A 19,725-nucleotide genomic window follows, 5' to 3' on the forward strand; every position below is an offset into this window, starting at 1 on the left:
TTAAAAAGTGGCAATACCCTTTCAAAACAATTTATATAAGTAAACGGGACGACACTACAGTATTGCCACTTTTTATAACAAACTTAGAAAACTTCTTACACACTTTTATTACTCAATCACTTATCACTTTATCACTTAGCGTTCCTAGGTGCCTTGCACGCCTCGCCCATCCCAAGCCCCTCCATAATATATGTTTATTATTCAATCACTTAGCGTTCCTAAGTGCCTCACACGCCTCGGCCATCCCAAGCCCCTCCATAATATACGTTTATTACTCAATCACTTATCACTTAGCGTTCCTAAGTGCCTCGCACGCCTCGGCCATCCCAAGCCCCTCCATAATATACGATTATTACTCAATCACTTATCACTTAGTGTTCCTAAGGGCCTCGCACGCCTCGGCCATCCCAAGCCCCTCCATAATATACGTTTATTATTCAATCACTTATCATTTAGCGTTTCTAAGCGCCTCACACGCCTCGGCCATCCCAAGCCCCTCCATAATATAAAGTAAGTTCTCAACCGACGCGTCCTCATCATCATCACACCACAATTGAAGCATGTTCTTAGCTCTAAGCAAGTCCGTGGCGTTCTCAGTTTCAAAGTACTGTATCTCGTCGGGCTTAAAGCCGAGCTTGGCGGCGAGTTTCTTCCAGTCGCCCAGCGCGGGGCAGAGCGCGTCCATCTGCGCGGGAGTGAGCATGGTGACGCGGGTGCGGGCCGCCTTGTCGTCGTCCTCGTCGTTGGTCGAGTCGGGCACCTGGGGGAATAGATAAGTTATAGTCCGACAAGAAATTGTAGAAAATTATTGAGGGCGCCACTTCCTTCCTAACTGTCTCACTTTTGAAGTAAAAGACTGCGGGTCGGTTGCACCAAACTGTTCGTATCGTTAAAGAGTTCCCTAAATTTTTATGTATGGAAAGTTTCATAGTAATGCGCCGGGGCGCGCCGGCTGACGTTGATCAGTCTGTCAAATGTGGTTGGTGCAACTGGCCCTTAGAGTGGTATTCCATCCATGCAATGTCATTGCGTCTCACTCTCTCCATTAAGCGAAATGTAAGACAAAATTGGACAAGTGAAATACCACCCTTAAACATGGCAACAATAGTATGGAATTTTTTTAGTTTCATTTTTGGTCGGTTCCTGTTCGGTCACCTTTCATGCCAGATCCAGTTATATACTAGATTCATGTGAAAAGCTCACCTGCTCCATATCATTATTGTCCTCTTCTTTGATCACCACCTCTTCCATCTGTTCTTCGCCGCCCTCCTCTTCAGTGGGCTCCTGACAACAAATCAAACGGACCACTTTAGAGACATCTTTTTTTTTAACAGCCTATTTTGTCCCACTGCTGGGCAACGGCCTCCCCTTTCTTCCGCCACTCAAAAGAGTTCTCGAAGACGCGTTCTTGTTGTATGTGTACGAAGGTACAGAACCCTCCGTTATGCGAGGTGCGACACTTACTTGCTTGTTTTTTGTGAAATAATAATCAACCTCTCAGAGCACTACAAAACTTAAAGAAAAGCGTTTCGCGAAACGTTCGTATTTGTCATGCTATTTCAGTCAACCTCAGTACTTTTTGTACTGACTTAGATTGAAATAGCATAACGCATTACCTTCGTGCGTTTCCGTGAAAATACGATGGTAAAGGATTATGCACTACCCCCCTTATTCATAAACGCCTACTAAAGTTGACAAGCCGATAATAATCGTTTGTCCCTTTCCGACGTATGGTACGATGGAAAGGGACCAACAATTAGTATCGGCATGTCAACTTTAGTAAACGTTTATGAATAAGGGGTACATCTGTACCTGTTTGAGTTCCTGCTTGATGGCGCTAGCGGCGTCTCCGTTGCTACTGGACTCTGCTAAGGCGGCGTCACGCGTCACACGTTTCACCTACAAATTACATATAATATATAGATGGTCAAGCAAATCTTGTCAGTAGATAAAGGTGCGAAATTCAAATTTTCTATGGAACGATATCCTTTCGCGCCTACATTTTTCAAATTTGCCGCCTTTTTCTAGAGACAAGATCTGCTTGACCCAGTATAGTTTAACTTTTTTTATAATCATGGTGTACTGCGTATAAGTAAGATTAGATAGGTAAGGTAAGAAAAAAATGTGCCTCTGCAAATCAAGAAAAAATTATGCTCGAAAAGATGGTGCCATATTTTTGGCTTATATTCGGGTAGATGGCGACACCAATTAACAATTTTAACACACAGTGAAAGAATAAGGATCGTCCAATGGCGTTCTAAAAGTTTTTATTTTGTGTTGAAAGATGGCAGTAAATTAACTGTGACTACAAAATTTACTTTGAAAATACGCCTCAATACTAAATTCTCTTGGTTAAACTCTACTAGAACAAATTATCTTACTGATATCAAAGAGAAAAGAGTCTATAGAGACGGATTGGGTCAAAGTAAATTATGTAGCCACTGTAAATTTACTGCCATCTTTCGACAGATGATAAAACTGTTAGAACGCCATTTGACTTTGATTCTTATTCTTTCACTGATATGTGTTAACTTGTTAAATATTAATATTAACGCCATCTACTCTAATCGACTATAGGCCAAAGGTATGGTCCAACGTTTTCAAGCGATGGCGCCATAACCTTCAGCCTACGCTCGAGTAGATGGCGTTAATATTAAAACTCAAAGTCAAATGGCGTTCTAAAAGTTTTTAATTCGTGACGAAAGATGGCAGTAAATGAACTGTAGCTACATTTACTATTGAGGTTCATATCAAAAGCAAGGTTTCGTGCTGGCCGCTTTACTTACGTACTATGGTTAGAATAACATTGACGTGTTCTATATTTTACTTACTAATTTTCATTCACTGACATGTGTACTGCTTTTCTTTGATATTAATAAAAATTGTATTTGTTAACGCGATAATCTATTATTTACGTGCAACCTAAACGCTGGACCCCTTTGCGCTGCTCTGCCGTAACCCGGACAATGGTTATGGGCCCAGGGGTAGGTTGCAAAAAGTGATTAAGTGACGACGATTTTAAATTTTATTACGACTACTAGAAGTGTAATAAAATGAGCACACATGTACGTATTGATGCTTTATCCAAGGAGAACTACGACAGTTGGAAGCTGCAAGCAGAAGCCGTTCTCATAAAAAATGACTTGTGGAAGTACACTAACGGTAAGGTAACTAAACCAGCCGCACCTGCAGCGGACGCGAACGCTTCGGAAGCCGCAACTAAAGCGGACGCTCTAGAAAAGTGGTTAACAGAAGACGCCAAAGCAAAATCTGACTTAATATTATGCATTAGTTCATCAGAACTACGCCACGTCAGAGACTGCAAAACATCGAGGGAGGTATGGTTACGACTAGAATCTATTTACGCCTCTCGTGGGCCCGCTAGGAAAGCAATGTTGTTAAAACGACTATTGTTACATAAAATTAATGAATCCGGAGATTTTCGCGAAGAAATTGGCACATTTTTTGACGCTGTGGACAAATTGGAGGCAATGGAGGTGAAGATTCACGATGATCTTTTATCTATCATGTTATTATATACCTTGCCATCTAGTTTTACAAATTTTCGCTGTGCCATTGAAAGCAGAGATGAATTACCGAAACCAGAGGTTCTCAAGGTAAAGATTTTAGAGGAATATGAGTCTAGGAAAGTAAATACAGCCGAAAGTGATGTAATGTATGTACGTGAAAAAAGGAGAACTTGGAATAATCGGAAAGTTAATACTAAAGGAGAGCAAGGGACATCACGACCACAGGACCACTCGGGGAATGACAAGAACGATGGATATGAAAGAAGAGTAATGAATTGCTATCGTTGTAATCGAGTCGGCCATAAAGCCGCGGATTGTCGGGAAACAAACCCAAAACCTAGACAATATAGTAATGTTGTGGATGAGGGACTAATGTCTTTAAACGTTTCAGGTATACAGGAATGCAACATTGTTGATGACCTTAAACAACAGTGGGTGCTTGATTCCGGGTGCACGTCCCATCTTTGCAATGACGTTCACTTATTTGGAGCTACACTTAAACAATACAATGGTAAACTAAAGTTGGCTACTAACACGAGCGCGGAGGTTCAAGGTAAGGGCTTAGTTAGACTATCGGCATTGACAGAGAGTTCAGCACAACCTATTGAATTTAAAGACACCTTGTATGTGCCAGATTTGAGAACTAACTTAATGTCGGTGGCAAAAGTTACGGATAATGGCTATGATGTATATTTCACACGTGATATAGCCAAGGTATTGGACAAAAGTGGCAATGTTAGGTTGATTGCTAACCGTAGAGGTAACTTATATTGTCTACAAGAATGTGAATCTGCAAACGCAGTTGCGGATTGCAAGATAGATCTTCGACTTTGGCATGAACGCTTAGGACATCTAAATGCCAAAGATGTTACTAAATTGTTGCAGAAAACTGGTCATGAGGTGAGTCAAAGTTTGATTCATATGAATGTACTACGTGATTGTGATATTTGTGCAAGAGGTAAGTTGTCTGCATTACCGTTTTCTGACTCAAGCGGTCCATGTGATGAGAGACTGCACATTGTTTATTCTGACATAGTAGGGCCCATGAGATGTGAAGCGAAATCTGGTGCTAAATATTTTATCACTTTCATCGACGACTGCTCACGTTGGTGCGAAGTATATTTTTTAAAGAATAAAAGCAAAGCTTTGGAAGCCTTTAAACTCTACAAAAGTTATGCTGAAAACTATACGGGATTGAAGATCAAATATTTTCAATCAGATAACGGCCTTGAGTATTGTAATTTGGAATTCAATGATTATTTAAAGCAAGAAGGGATACAGAGGAGGCTAACTGTGCCACGTACGCCACAACAAAATGGAATAGCGGAAAAAATGAATCGTACTCTGATTGAGATGGCCAGATGTATGCTCTTAAATAGCGAGTTGTCCACAGGTTTTTGGGCCGAAGCTATCGATACGGCATGTTATATTAGGAATCGCTGCCCGACATCTAGTCTAGGAGGTGACATACCATATGAGAAATGGACTCAGAAACCGGTAAAGATCCACTATCTACGGAAGTTTGGGGAGAAGGTTCATTTTCTGAATAAAAACCCTAATAAAGACAAATTTGATGCCCGCGGGATACCTGGAGTATTCACTGGCTATCCAAAGACCAATAAATCCTTCAGAGTATGGGTGCCACAAGAAAGAAAATTTGTTGTTTCAAGGGACATCAAATTCAATGAAAATGTGCTCACTGGGAGCATGTTGTTAAGAGATGAGAAAGACATTCTTGAAATTGACGCTTTTCTTCCTACAGATGCTGTAAAGACTCAAGATGCAAACAATATAGATGAAAAACAAGGAAAAGTTGAAATTGCCCTCTCTAAAGACACAGAAGATGTGAACATGCCGATTACGACAAATAATGTGGAAAGAGAACAAGAACTTGAAACTGATGCACAAGATATTATAGAGTCAGATGAGGATTCGCCACCTGTGGCAGAAACTGTTGAGAGAGAACAGGAAGAGGAACAGGAGAGATCGGATGAAGTGCGCAAAGTTACATTGAAAAGAGGACCTGGTAGACCAAAATTCTTGCACACCGGACAACCAGGACGACCAAGAAAAATCTACAATTATATTGAAGTAGAAGAATGTAATAGGGAATTTGAGGAAGAGAACACTACTGAAGAATACAGGGACTGCATGGTAGATGAAAAGGATGTAGCAGAAGAATACAGTGACTGCATGGTCGACGAAAAGGATGTTACTGAAGAATACAGAGATTGTATTGAGTTTACAGGTGTAGCAATGGGAATATCTTTAGATAATGCCCTGCGTAGTGAAGAACGATTCGAATGGGAGCACGCAATACTCTCTGAAATAAGAAGTCTCGTACATAAAGGGACCTGGACTATCGTCAAAAGGCCACCAAATACAAATGTCGTTGGATGCAAATATGTATTGACCACTAAAGTTAATGTAGATAAGACTAGCAAGAAGAAAGCCAGACTAGTGGCGCAAGGATTTAGTCAACGGTTTGGAGTAGATTACGATAAAACTTTTGCACCCGTTGCCAGACTAGAAACAGTACGACTTATGATGGCCCTAGCTGCAGAAATGGACCTAGAGATTCACCAACTGGATATAAACACTGCTTATTTGAACGGTTACCTTGAAGAGGAAATATATATGCGTATTCCTCGATTGTTAAAAGAATGTTTGCTAAAACTGGTGTATGATAATAATGAAGATCCTATGGTGGTGAAGAACGCGAAACAAATGCTTCAAGATTTGGAAGCAGGTGGCGACGCATGTCTATTACAGAAATCTTTATATGGATTAAAGCAGGCAGGCCGACAATGGAATAAACGATTTGACAAGAAGTTAAAAGACATGGGATTATTACAAAGCCTCAACGAACCGTGTCTTTATATGAGGAAGCACGAAGGCGAACATTTATTTGTCCTAGTTTTTGTTGACGACGTACTGATCGCATCAGAAAATGAAAACCACATTATACAATTTAAGAATGAGTTGAGAAATGAGTTCGACCTTAAAGACTATGGCCAGGTTAAATACTTTTTGGGAATTGACATTAGGAGACATAACAATGGCATTGTGTTGTCACAAGAAGACTATGTCAAGACTTTGTTGGAAAAATTCAATTTATCTAATTGTAATGCTTGCAAAACTCCAAGCGAGTTATCTATAAGTATGCCTAACAAGGTAATTGAGGGCGAAGTTAAAGAAAAATGGCCGTACCGCGAGCTTATAGGATCACTCATGTATTTATCGGTAGCGACTAGGCCCGATATTACGAATACGGTGATTAAGCTTGCTCAGTTCGTAAATAATCCCGATTCGAGCCACTGGAAGGCTGCTAAAAGAGTTTTACGATACCTTAAGGGAACGGCAAACTATGGTCTTATTTACCACAAGACCGGTAAGTCAATTCAGGCATACTGCGATGCAGATTGGGGAAGTTGCCCAATAGATAGGAAATCTTATTCAGGGTACTCTTTCATTCTAGGAGGGGCTAGCATTTCTTGGTCTTCAAAAAAGCAGAGAACAGTAGCGACTTCAAGCTGTGAAGCTGAATATGTTAGCCTCGCGGAGGCTCTAAAAGAAGGTCTATATCTCCAAAGTTTACTGACTGAGCTCGGTTTACCAAGGTATGCTGATATCTCTATAAATACCGATAGTCGATCTGCTATGTTTCTTGCCCAAGATCCTGTGTTTCATGGTAGAAGCAAACATATTGATATAAAGTACCATTTCATACGGGGGACTTTAAAAGATAACAAAAGTATCGTTCTGGGACATGTACCTACGGAATCAATGCTCGCAGATGTGTTGACAAAAGCACTACCCAGCATAAAGCATAACAAATGTATTATTGGTCTGGGTCTCAAACCCTTTTAACAGATATTGTACATTTGGTTAGAATTCTCATTTATTTTTGTTTGATCTTAACGTATTACGTTTTATATTATCTCACTAATATATCTTATTAATATTGGCCATATGTTAAACAACTAACTTTGCTTTTGAGGAGGTGTATTGAGGTTCATATCAAAAGCAAGGTTTCGTGCTGGCCGCTTTACTTACGTACTATATGGTTAGAATAACATTGACGTGTTCTATATTTTACTTACTAATTTTCATTCACTGACATGTGTACTGCTTTTCTTTGATATTAATAAAAATTGTATTTGTTAACGCGATAATCTATTATTTACGTGCAACCTAAACGCTGGACCCCTTTGCGCTGCTCTGCCGTAACCCGGACATTTACCATGACAATAACTCTCTACTTCAATATCTTGGCTGATATCAAAGAATATCAACATGATGTCTCACCATGTCGGCCAGGTAGTCGGGTAAGCGGCCTATGGGTGTGTTGGTGTGTATGAAGAAGTGCGGCGAGCGTCTCGCTAGCAAGCGCAGGGCGCGCCAGCCCCACGCGCCGTCCGCTGTCCGCCGCGCGCCCACGCCCGGCTCTAGCGCGGTCGCCATGTAACTGTCTGCGGTAACAATAACGATGGCCTCAAAATAAACAGAGATTAGTGATGTACCGACTATTGATTTGGCCGACTAGCCGACTAATCGGCGCTCGGATGACTAGTCGGCCGGATCATTAGTTTCGTCTAAGTTCGGTTCGGATGCTCATAAAAACACCTTTCGTCGCGCTATTCGTCATATTATAAATAGAAACACTGAAAATTGAAATAAAAAAAATCCTAAGGATGTATTTCATACGACGACCGGACAATCGGACAAGAAAGCGACCGAGCGGTCAATAATTCGAACAAAAGTTTTCGTAAGCACCCTAAATAGGAATTTGAGTAAAGTAGGTGAAAAGCTTATAGTAAATATTTGCTGTTTATTTCTTTTTGCTCTGTTTCTCTGTCACTTATAAAGTGCCGACTAATCGGCCATTTTTGCCGACTAATCGCCGACGGCGACTAGTCGGTACATCCCTGACTGAGATGTCTTTATAAGCTGAAATAGATAGCCTACACTATAGTTCGTTTTTAGGGTTCCGTACCTCAAAAGGAAAAAACGGAACCCTTATAGGATCACTCGTGCGTCTGTCTGTCTGTCTGTCCGTCTATCACAGCCTGTTTTCTCCGAAACTACCGGACCAATTAAGTTGAAATTTGGTACACATATGTAAGTTTGTGACCCAAAGACGGACATGTAACGTAAACAAATTAATTTTAAACATGGGGGCCACTTTTGGGGGGTAAATGAGATAATTAAAAAATAAAGTTTTTCAAATTATATCGTGTTACATATCAAATGAATAAGCTCAATATGAGAATCACAAATATATTATTTTTATAATTTTATAATAAACAGTTAAAAAGTAATTCAAGAAAATAGGCAAAAAATGACCATTCCCCCCCCCCCCTTTATCTCTGAAACTACTCGGTCTAAAATTTTGTAAAAAATACATAAAATAGATCTTTACCTATAGATGACAGGAAAACCTATTAGAAATATGTAGTCAAGTGTGAGTTGGACTAATTACTTAGTTTTTGATCCGACCCCTACGGGTTTTTTAAAGGCAATTCACTCGCGTTTCACATATAAAAAATACATTGTTAAAAATTGAGTAATGTACGGAACCCTTGGAACGTGAGTCCGACTCGCACTTGACCGGTTTTTTTAGCATGAGAAAAAAGGTAAACAATCTTAAGGTCTTTTAATTGAAATACACTTTTTAAAAATAAATCACGGCAAATATGTAACAATTATGAATCTAATACGATCATTTATATTCGTCCGCTTTCATTAGTAATAGTTAATATAGTTATTGATTTTTAAAAAGCGTTTTTTAATTAAAAAACTTGTCGAATCGCTTACCTTCATTCTAATGCTAAAAAAAAAACTATAGAGAAAACGTAACCAAGTGGCCGAGGCGGGAATCGAACCCGCGCCTTCAGCTTACGCGGCTAACAACCAGGACTACTATAGCACAAAATAAAATATAAATTTTGAAGTTAGATCGTGAGCTTCTAAGTCATAACTCCATACCATACACAAGAAAATTGTCTATTCAGACAATTCAAAATTACATTTGTTTTGTTATCAGCTAGTGAGGTAAGCAGTGTCACCCAACCCAATGTATGGGACGTGCAAATTTTGGTATCGGATGAATTCACTTGGCACAGATGTAGTATACGTAAAGCTAAGCCAATCCAGCCCGGTAGCCAAACGCCACCCCCTGGTGGGTAAGCAGGGGGGCATCCAAAGCTACACGCTAAAAAAAACGAACTATAGAAAGTTGAAATTTGCACACCAGATTACATTTATAATGTGTACAAGAGATAAGAAGCGATTCTGAAAAATTCAACCCCTAAGGGGGTTAAAAAGGGGACGAAAGTTTATATGGAGTTCATGTTTTATTTTAAGCTAGGAATTTCAAACTTCGTTAAAAGATATATTATTAAAATACAAGAAAACTAATTTCAGCGTTTTTGAAAATTTATCCCCTAAGGTGGTGAAATAGGGGTTGAAAATTTGTATGGAGATCAACATTTTTTTCGAGTGTGGGGCTTGAAACTTTTTATATACGCATATTATTAGAATACAAGAAAAGTAATTTCAGCGTTTTTAAAAATTCATCCTCTAAGGGGGAAGGGGACGAAAGTTTATATGGAGTTCATGTTTTATTTTAAGCTAGGAATTTCAAACTTCGTTAAAAGATATATTATTAAAATACAAGAAAACTAATTTCAGCGTTTTTGAAAATTTATCCCCTAAGGTGGTGAAATAGGGGTTGAAAATTTGTATGGAGATCAACATTTTTTTCGAGTGTGGGGCTTGAAACTTTTTATATACGCATATTATTAGAATACAAGAAAAGTAATTTCAGCGTTTTTAAAAATTCATCCTCTAAGGGGGTTAAAAAGGAGTTCAAAGCTTGAATCCATTACAAATTACTTTGACTGCCCCCCCTGCCTGCCTGCCAGGGGGTGGCGGATGTCTAACGGGCTCAATTAGCTTAGCTTTACGTATATTACATCTGTGCCAAGTGAATTCATCTTCCCGGGCTAAACTAGATGATACTGAAATTGTGAATACTTACGTAGTGAAGGCATGAAGTCCCGTTCTTTAGTGCGGCAGGCGGAAAGATTATCCGGACACAGGTTCCACAGCTTCGTCAGATCATTGCTGCCAACATAAACAAACCTTCACTAATATCCACTAATAATATGGTCATATTGTGGAATCCCACGATTTCTATCTAGTGAAAGCAAGGGACTTTTAAGGCCATGCCACATCGGCTGCGTATGCGTAAACGTGCACGAGCGCGTGCGCTAAAATGTTACAGCCGCGCATGCACACGTCTCGCAACCGGTGTGCCGTCTCTCATAAGAATCTATATATTACAAGTCACACTTGCACGTCTACGCACACGCACTGGGTGTGACTGGCTGGCCTTTATGAAACAAACAACTTACTTCCCCAAATAGCACTTCTGTTGCCCCTCGTATTCCTTGATGATGTCACCAACTGGACGTCTCCGGACTTTGCTCTTGCGAATTTCCTCTTCACCCGCAGCTGGGGGTTTAGGCTTCTGGAACTCTGCGAGACGGACATATACCGACGTCAATAACTGATCACTGAGATCACTTACTATTTTAGTACAAAAGCGAGATTGTTATGTGAATTGACGTCTTAGGCGGTCAACGCTTGACGGTACGTCTTGAAACATTTTTCCACTTTTACTAGGCCCTCTTAAGCAAGTCACATTACATGCTGCCGCGGCTAGCGTAGAGATGTACAGATCGTTACACAAGAGCTGGCACGAATTGAATAGAATAGAATAATTTATTGCATGTCACAAATCAATGAATGAGTGAATAAAAATGTCTATGTGTGTAACATCACATTAACCAATGAAATGGTGGATCCGACTTTATACTGATACGAGTGTCACTCATAAAATGAAAGTTTAGTTTATTCTATGTATGCTAGTGTTCATAAATCTAGCTGTACTTTATTAAATCATTGATTCACTTGCCGAGACAGATCACAGAGCTGTGTAGTAGTGTGAAATCAAATGACAATTTGGTGACTTTATTTTATTTGTTACTTTTGTATTATTTGTTACATATGTGTTTATGTCTTCTTACCTTAGCAACAGAACACAAACAGTTGTTGTAAACAAAACCCGGTCTAGCGGTACTGTAGTCCAATTAGGAGTGCCACAAGGTTCTATTTTGGGTCCATTCCTGTTTTTGGTTTATATAAATGATTTGCCATGTGTAGTAGAAAATCTTTGTGAAATTGTTCTTTTTGCTGATGACACATCATTACTTTTTAAGGTTGATCGTAAATCTACCGATTACAGTGTAATTAACAGCACACTCGTTAATGTACTAAACTGGTTTACTATGAACAATTTGCTTCTTAATGCTAAGAAAACTAAATGCATTCGATTTTCTTTGCCGAATGTTAAACCAGTCGATACTAAGATACTTTTGAATAATGAATGCTTAGAGATGGTAGATAAAGCACTGTTTCTTGGTTTAACATTGGACAAAAATCTACAATGGAGTCCTCATATAAGAACACTAGCAAACAAATTAAGTTCGGCCGCTTACGCTGTGAGGAGAATTAGACAATTGACTAATGTTGAGACAGCTCGCCTTGTTTATTATAGTTATTTTCATAGTGTAATGTCATATGGTATTCTGGTTTGGGGCAAAGCAGCTGACATACAGACTATATTTGTCTTACAAAAGAGAGCCATTCGTTCTATATATAATTTAAGGGTGCGTGAATCATTAAGAGAACTTTTTAAAGAAATTAATATTTTAACTGTAGCTTCCCAATACATATATGATAGTATTATTTATGTTTTTAAGAATCTAGACTCCTTCACTAAGAATTCTGATGTCCATAACTATAATACTAGAAATAAAAATAAGCTTGCTATCAGAAAGTTTCGTGTTCGTAAAGTACAGAAGTCATTCGTTGGGCAATGCATTCATTTTTATAACAAGTTACCTGAGGATGCTTTAAGATTACCCTTTCCAGCTCTTAAGAATTACTTAAAAAAGTCATTGATGTTGAAGGCTTATTACAGAGTCGAGGACTACTTGACAGACAAACATGCATGGTCCAAACCAGAAACTGTAATAACGACAAGTAGCAATTAAAAATATTGTATTATGTGTAGAGTTAAAGGTGACTCAGCTCAGGTAAGAAAGCACATCAAATTGTATGAAAGCATCTCATAACAATCAGTCAGATTCATATAATATGTATTCTCATTTCTTTTATTGATTTTAATTTCTTTTCCTTTTGTAAGATTTGATATGTTTTCTGAAAGAGCTACGTATTTGTGATTTCATGTACATATATGTTTATTTTTTTTATATCAAATTCTATAAAGTTATGTACTCACTGAGTATAATTGCATGAATTCTATAGTAATTTAAATTGTATTTTTCTTAATTACTCGTAATGCATGTTAATTATAAGATGTAATAATGTTTTGAAAAGATGTGTCCCGCCGAGTTTGTTGCCGGTCCCATATTGGGATACCCTCCTCCAATTGAGGGGGATTGAAATCTTCTCGGGGCAGAGGTGTACGGTTGGAGCCGGTAAAGGTTTATTTGACGTTCATAAGCGCATTGTAATATGCCTACTTGAATAAACTATTTTTTATCTTTATCTTTATCTTTATTTCATTTACCAGGACAACCATCATTCTTCCAAGCGTTCCAATGCTCCTCCCGCTTCAGTATGTGCTGTACGCACTCAGCAAACTGCTGTCCGTCCGGCGGAGTCTCTCCTAGCAGCCGGTATATGAGGGCTGTGGTTTCCTTTACCCAATCTGTCTGGTCCTTCTTTAGCTCTTGAGTTTCCCTGAAAATATCTAAATAATTATAATGTGGACAAAAGAACATCACATTAAAAGTAAACAGACAGACATGACAAAATTAGTTCAGTTACCCAGGGGCACCATATGATGTCAGTATAGTTAAGTAAATACATATAAATACCTAGGGGCTATTCATACATTACGTCGTTTAAAATTTGGGGGGGGGTCCTGGACATCGGATGATGCAAGCATGACGTAGGAGGAAAAGGGGTCACTCGAAGATGATTGTTTTAGGGCGGGTCAAAAATCGACGTAATTTATGGACAGCCCCCTAGATGCAACTTGTTTTAAAGGTATTGGCAAGAGATGCATAGTAGTCTATACTTACATCTTAAACTTAACACTCGAAGACAAATACTGGAACAGTATCAAGAACTGTATAAGCACACATCTCCTAAAATTCGAGTCCGACAGCTGTAGCTCCAACAGTTTCTGGTTGGTGAGGAACTTGGCGAAATAGTGCTGTTCCTTGGTGCCGTGCATGTCATCGTCGGTGACGGGCTTCAGACGGTTCATCTTGGATTTCTGGAGCTCTATGGCTTCTAGCTTGTAGGAGGAGAAGGCGGAAAGGACACTGCCAGAATGCTGGAAATAAAAGTATTGTTGTTAAAAACCGGTTAAGTTATATAATATTTTAAACTTTCGCGTTTTGAATACATATTAACTCACATGATAGACGGGTCTAACGCGAATTATATTCAATTACCCGAATTACGCGAATTATATTTAATTAATAATTCGCGTTAGACCCGTCTATAATGTGAGTTAATATGGTTAAGTTATGTTCAGGGTTATGTTGATTTAGTTAAGCTTTCATTCTGGAGTAAAAGACAGTAAGTTATGTAAAAACTAGTACCTACTTAAATACTATGTATTAAACTGGCCCTGGGCTTAACCCTGGTCTAGAGTGCTTGACTAATATTATGTTACATTTGTCACGGACATTTATTTTGTGCTACTAAGTATAAAACTATAATAAATGTACATTTTTAATAGTTTTTGCTTTATTTTATTCTATAAAAATGAAAACAAACTGATTTACCCATTATTTTAAACAAAAAATGCACATTTAATTTTAGGGTTAGTTATGGTGTAACCAGAAAATAGCTGAACTTTTTTTAATTATGGTAATTATATGGTTCACCACCCTTTAAGAAATAAAAATAAATTCTAATTCCACATGTTTGTAAATGAAATATTGTGAAGCTATATTTTAGTAAATACTTACAGCAACAAAAGTTTTCCACTGTATCTTGTTATAACATGTATTTGGATTCCTGAAAAAGTCCTGTAGACTCCAAAACCTACAATAAAGGTTGTAGTCTATATTGAGTTTAGTCTTCTCTTCCACCATCATTTCCTCATCCAAAGAGTCTTTTAGAGTGCTTGTGTTGTCTCCGCCGAATTCCGTTATATTCTCCAAATTGAATTCTGAAACTATGTTCAAACCGGAGCGCTCGGAGAAAGGGAAAAACTTGGCCAAAAACAAAAGAATTCTTCCACAAAACACTGTGTTCTGAGATCTAGATAAACGCCTGAGCAAATCATTGCACATTCTTAATAGATTATTCTTGCAAGCGACAAAGAATAACTCTTCTTTCCAAATGTTTACACCATTTTCAACATAGGTGAACATCTTTTCACATTTGTTTAAGGTTAGAGCGTCGAATATATCGCCGAGAAGCACTACGGGCATTGTGGGAGTGACCATGTGTCTTCGGCACGATTCTATGCAGAAGCTCACATAGCTTTCAAGAGTTTCCGCGTCTTCGATAAGAAGCTCCAGAAGTTTATCTCGAAATGCTTGGTCCATGGCGGCTTTTCTATCTGACTCGTTAATGTTCTTAGAGAACGAGTCAAGCAAGTCAATGTTATTAGTGCTGAAGGCTTTTGAGAGTACATCCTGAAAGAGTAATCAAATTTTACAAAAAAATGCAAACGGTCAAATAGCAAATTAAAGGTTAAAATCTTACATACTTTGTACTTCGCTCGTAACGTCTCGAATCCCATTTTCTCCGACATTGTGAAGATAATGGAGATTTGCTTTTAGAATAACCGTATAATTAGAGCTTCTTTCATTTAAATCCTAGCAAAACCAACACAAAACACAACGCATCACCACCGCCGGTGTCCTCCTCAACTATAAAAAAAAAACACAATTCAACAGATAAAGTAATAATGGACTCACGCGTCGGAATTCCGCATAGATATATTATACTTAAAGATTACGTCTAAGCGAGCTGCAGCAAATTGCGGGGATTTTTCTCTGTCACTCTAATTACACCTTCATTGGAGTAAAAGGGAAAGATCCCGCAATTTGCGAATTTCGGTTTTCGCGGTAGCCGCTCAGATCAAATCGGTCGATTCGATCATCCCGTCTGGATACCACTTAACATTTCGTGAAAAGTGAAAATTTGGGATGGAATTCATATATAGCTGGTCAAGCAAATCTTGTCAGTAAAAAAAGGCGCGAAATTCAAATTTTCTATGGGACGATAACCCATCGCGCCTACATTTTTCAAATTTGCCGCCTTTTTCTACTGACAAGATCTGCTTGACCAAGTTATATCTATGGGTTATGGTTATCTGTCAAACAGGGATGCCAACTTAGTGGTTTTACCACTAGACTTAGGGGGAAATAAACCAGCTAGGGGTTTTTTTAGGGGCTAAATATTTTTAGTGGTTTTTTTAGGGTTTTTTTTTTAGAGTAGAAAAGTGCGGTAAATTTGAAAAAATGTAGGCGCGAAGGGATATCATCTCATGGAAAATTTTAATTTCGCGCCGTTTTCTACTGACAAGATTTTCTTGACCATCTATGTATAACGTTCATATGTATGATCATTAAAATGACGAACCGGTTGAAAATCATAATAATGTTCTAAATTTGGAAAATCTATAATAATTTATTTTATTTTTTATTTAGTGGGTTTTCCAAAATAATAGTTACAGTTTTAGGGGTTTTTAAGTTGAGCTCAGGGGTAAAAAAAAATTGGAGTTGGCAACCCTGCTGTCAAAAGCAAAACTGTCAAACACCTACCTTACCTGCGTGCTTTACTCTAGTTCTATTAAAACAGAAATTTATTATTACATCGAAAATAAATAGAATTTAAAATGTCTTCGCCGCTGGAAAACTTGGAAACTCAATTGGAAATGTTTATTGAGAACGTCCGACAAATACGTATCATTGTCAGCGACTTCCAACCGCAGGGTCAGAGCGTCTTAAATCAAAAGATGTAAGTAACTCTATCTTCTTTGCTTTTTGTATATTTTACCATAGTATATTAATATTTTGAGTTCGTTTTTCAGTCAATCGCTCGTAACTGGCCTTCAGGAAGTCGACAAGCTGAAATCTCAAGTTCAAGATATCCATGTTCCTACAGAAGTATTTGAGTAAGTATTTAAATGTTGTGGTCCTGACGTTTACAAGTACTTGCACAATACAAAGAAAGTTGAAAAATCAAGCTTGAGCATTAATAGAATACAATAACATATTGAAAGCAATCAGGAGATTATATTATCCTTCTTTGTATGTAAGACGTAAAACAAATCACTCTGAGTTTGAAGTCATTGGTACTCCAAAGGTACTATAAAATAATATAATGCGTAACTATGTTCCAAATGAATTAATAAGCCATGAGCCATCCACTTTGCATATTATAGGATAAAAAAAAATTCTACCAATTCTTTAAATTTTTCCAATCTTCAACAGGAAGACTGTTGACTAATTTATTCTTAATTTTTTCAGCTACATAGACCAGGGCCGCAACCCACAGCTCTACACCAAAGACTGTATTGACAAGGCCCTAGCCAAGAATGAGGAAGTGAAAGGCAAGATTGACTCCTACAAGCGCTTCAAGAGCCATCTCCTCAGTGAGCTCGGAAAGACCTTCCCTAATGAAATAGCTAAATATAAAGCTATTAGGGGTGGTGAATAAGTTACAAGATCTTTTGGAATTTGTTTACCTTTATATGTGTAGTTTAGAGCCAAAAGGTACATAGTTGTAGAGCCAAAAGGTACTTAGTTGGTTGTCAATAAGCCATTCATAGCAGAAAAAATTGAAGTGAAACTATTCTTATTGACAACTGAAGAAGTATTCTTTTTTTATGTAATTTGTATTACCAGCACTGATAGAATGTCCATGTTTATGCCTAAAATAAATCTAGATACTTATTGTCTCTTTCTAGATAGAGAGGGGAAATAGTTTAATATACATAGTTGTTCTACCAGTGTTGATGTTGATATAATATAATCTAAGTAATGTAGGCTAAGGGAGTAATAAGGTCTCATATTTATTGTATGCAAAATGTGAAGATTTTTCAACAGATCAACAAAATTTCATTTATGGGATTAAGTAATGCGTTTGATTCTCAAAACGAAAACCATGTCAGTCATGACCTTTAGTATACTAAAATAAAATTCAGATTTGATTTAAATCTGTTTAAACACCTATTTGAACATTCTAGATTCCAAACTTGAATACTATTCAGGGTTGCGTTTTATAAAGACTTAATCTCTGTATGGACTGTATGTGTATCTCTATTAATCTTATTGAATAAAATTGAAACCCAATCATTTTTAAAATTTCATTTAATTTCTTAAAAATACAATTAGCTGACCATAAAACGAAAAATTAAAATTGAGATAAGAATAAAGAGTATATGAGTATTCATTGAAAAATAGAATGATTTAAAAATAGAAATGGATAAACACTTTCTACTAAAAGTGTTTTCAATATAAAAATAAAATAAAATTAAAAGACAAGCTTTAGTTTCAGAAAATGAAATAATGGCTAAAAGGCCAGCCTAGACTTATTTTGTAAAATTATGATTAATCAGTTATACATTGTTAATTAATTTATCAGTAAATTCATTTTTTTTATTCAGAAGTCTCTTACATAAAATATTAATTCATTAGTAATAAAATATGGAATTAAATATGAAAGTATTGCCAGTTATTTATGTCTACTAAACAGCAATTACAAAGATCGTAACTGTCGCAGTACACGTTGCTGTAGCGGGTTGCCAGCTCTCGAACATTTTGTGCAATAAGTCTGATCAAAATGTCAAATATTGAACTAACACTTTGTCCCGAAGTGTCATAAATAAACGTCACATTGGCGTTTTGTACTATTGCACAAATGCTCTTAAAGCGACCTTATTTCTATGAAGTTAAAGTTTAAATTATATTAAGCTTAGATCCGGTGTGACCTGAGTCTCCCTATCGACTGTAGAAATGTTCCTAATTGCCAGTTGGTCATGGTCAGGTACTAGGGTTCCATTTATTCGGTGTTCTTCAATTGTTTCTGTATCACTGTCGTAAGTATCGGATGGACTTTCCAGTTTCAAGTCGCTTGAGAAATCATCCCACATTACGTAGAACTCAGATTTTACCGGATTTACTAGCTGTGGCTTGCTGGTTATGTAGACGTAGTTCCAATGGTCGAAAGAGCGGTCATTTCCCCAGTTCAGAGTTCCGGTCATAAGGATTTTATCATCGACTAAGCAAAACTTATGTTGCATCTTAAAATTAACTGGTTCGTTAATTTTGCATTTTATTTCTGCACCTGTAATTTGAATAATAACATTAAAGTTACCAGTTCTCTAATCTATTTTAGTACTTAGTTGATCTTCAATAAGAATTTAATAGTTCATTTTCATAGTTAAGTGTTAGTTCGTTTTTGTGCGGTATTACGGGCGTTGGCTACTTACCGACATCTTTTAGTTCTCTGATACAAACTTCAGTGAATTCGTTGTATCCTGTCCGGTCTATTATGATACGAATTTTGATATTTTTCTTCTTTATCAATCTTACCAATCGGCCTTGTATCGCCGGATTGTGGATGCTAGGCATGCAAACGTTAACACTTTTCGTCGCAGACTCAATGAAGTTTAGTAATTTGTCGAAGTAATTGTAAACGTTGTACTGCAATTTACAGAACACCATCACTTCATTGATCTCGGTTTTCCGACTTCTGTAATACAAGGCCGCGGCCGACACAAAACAAGTCACAACGATTGCAGCAGCCGATGATACCAAACGTGGAGTAAATATCATTTTAATTGAATTTGAATCATAAATTGAACTTTTGTAGCACACTACGACCGGTCTTAAAATTTTATACTTTGAAATAAAATAAAGAGGTCAATTTGTGCTGTTACACATGACTGGAAAAATGGCGACTGATTGTGAACTACCCTCATCCAGTAAAATATTTTATTAGACCAAAATATATACGTCTAAAATAATATTATGAGAAAATAGTGTAATTTATTAGGATACATTATAGCAATTTAAAATATGCTTTTGGCAACAACAAACGGTAAATAAATATAAATTTTGTTTGA

General features: G+C 37.5%; 3 protein-coding genes across 3 annotated transcripts; 1 reads left to right on the top strand and 2 right to left on the bottom strand.

Annotated features, from left to right (window-relative positions):
* Positions 1–214: 214 nt before the first annotated feature.
* On the bottom strand, positions 215–15,515 carry LOC134669113 (THO complex subunit 1). Its single transcript, XM_063526648.1, has 10 exons — positions 15,358–15,515; positions 14,609–15,283; positions 13,709–13,965; positions 13,192–13,364; positions 10,949–11,072; positions 10,573–10,658; positions 7,839–8,002; positions 1,813–1,899; positions 1,204–1,284; positions 215–760 (listed from the first exon to the last, which is right to left on the bottom strand). Exons 1-10 carry the CDS (start codon positions 15,400–15,402, stop codon positions 449–451), a joined length of 2,004 nt encoding a protein of 667 aa, XP_063382718.1. The 5' UTR covers positions 15,403–15,515; the 3' UTR covers positions 215–448.
* Positions 15,516–16,401: 886 nt separating this feature from the next.
* On the top strand, positions 16,402–17,953 carry LOC134669122 (mediator of RNA polymerase II transcription subunit 10). The gene is made up of 3 exons (XM_063526662.1): positions 16,402–16,613; positions 16,687–16,770; positions 17,126–17,953. The coding sequence occupies exons 1-3, from the start codon at positions 16,492–16,494 to the stop codon at positions 17,313–17,315; spliced, it is 396 nt and encodes a 131-aa protein (XP_063382732.1). The 5' UTR covers positions 16,402–16,491; the 3' UTR covers positions 17,316–17,953.
* Positions 17,954–19,535, bottom strand: LOC134669121 (mitochondrial cardiolipin hydrolase-like). Its single transcript, XM_063526661.1, has 2 exons — positions 19,090–19,535; positions 17,954–18,944 (listed from the first exon to the last, which is right to left on the bottom strand). Exons 1-2 carry the CDS (start codon positions 19,433–19,435, stop codon positions 18,562–18,564), a joined length of 729 nt encoding a protein of 242 aa, XP_063382731.1. The 5' UTR covers positions 19,436–19,535; the 3' UTR covers positions 17,954–18,561.
* Positions 19,536–19,725: the final 190 nt, after the last annotated feature.

Source organism: Cydia fagiglandana, chromosome 11 (assembly GCF_963556715.1).
Source record: "Cydia fagiglandana chromosome 11, ilCydFagi1.1, whole genome shotgun sequence".
NCBI classification, from domain to species: Eukaryota; Metazoa; Arthropoda; class Insecta; order Lepidoptera; family Tortricidae; genus Cydia; species Cydia fagiglandana.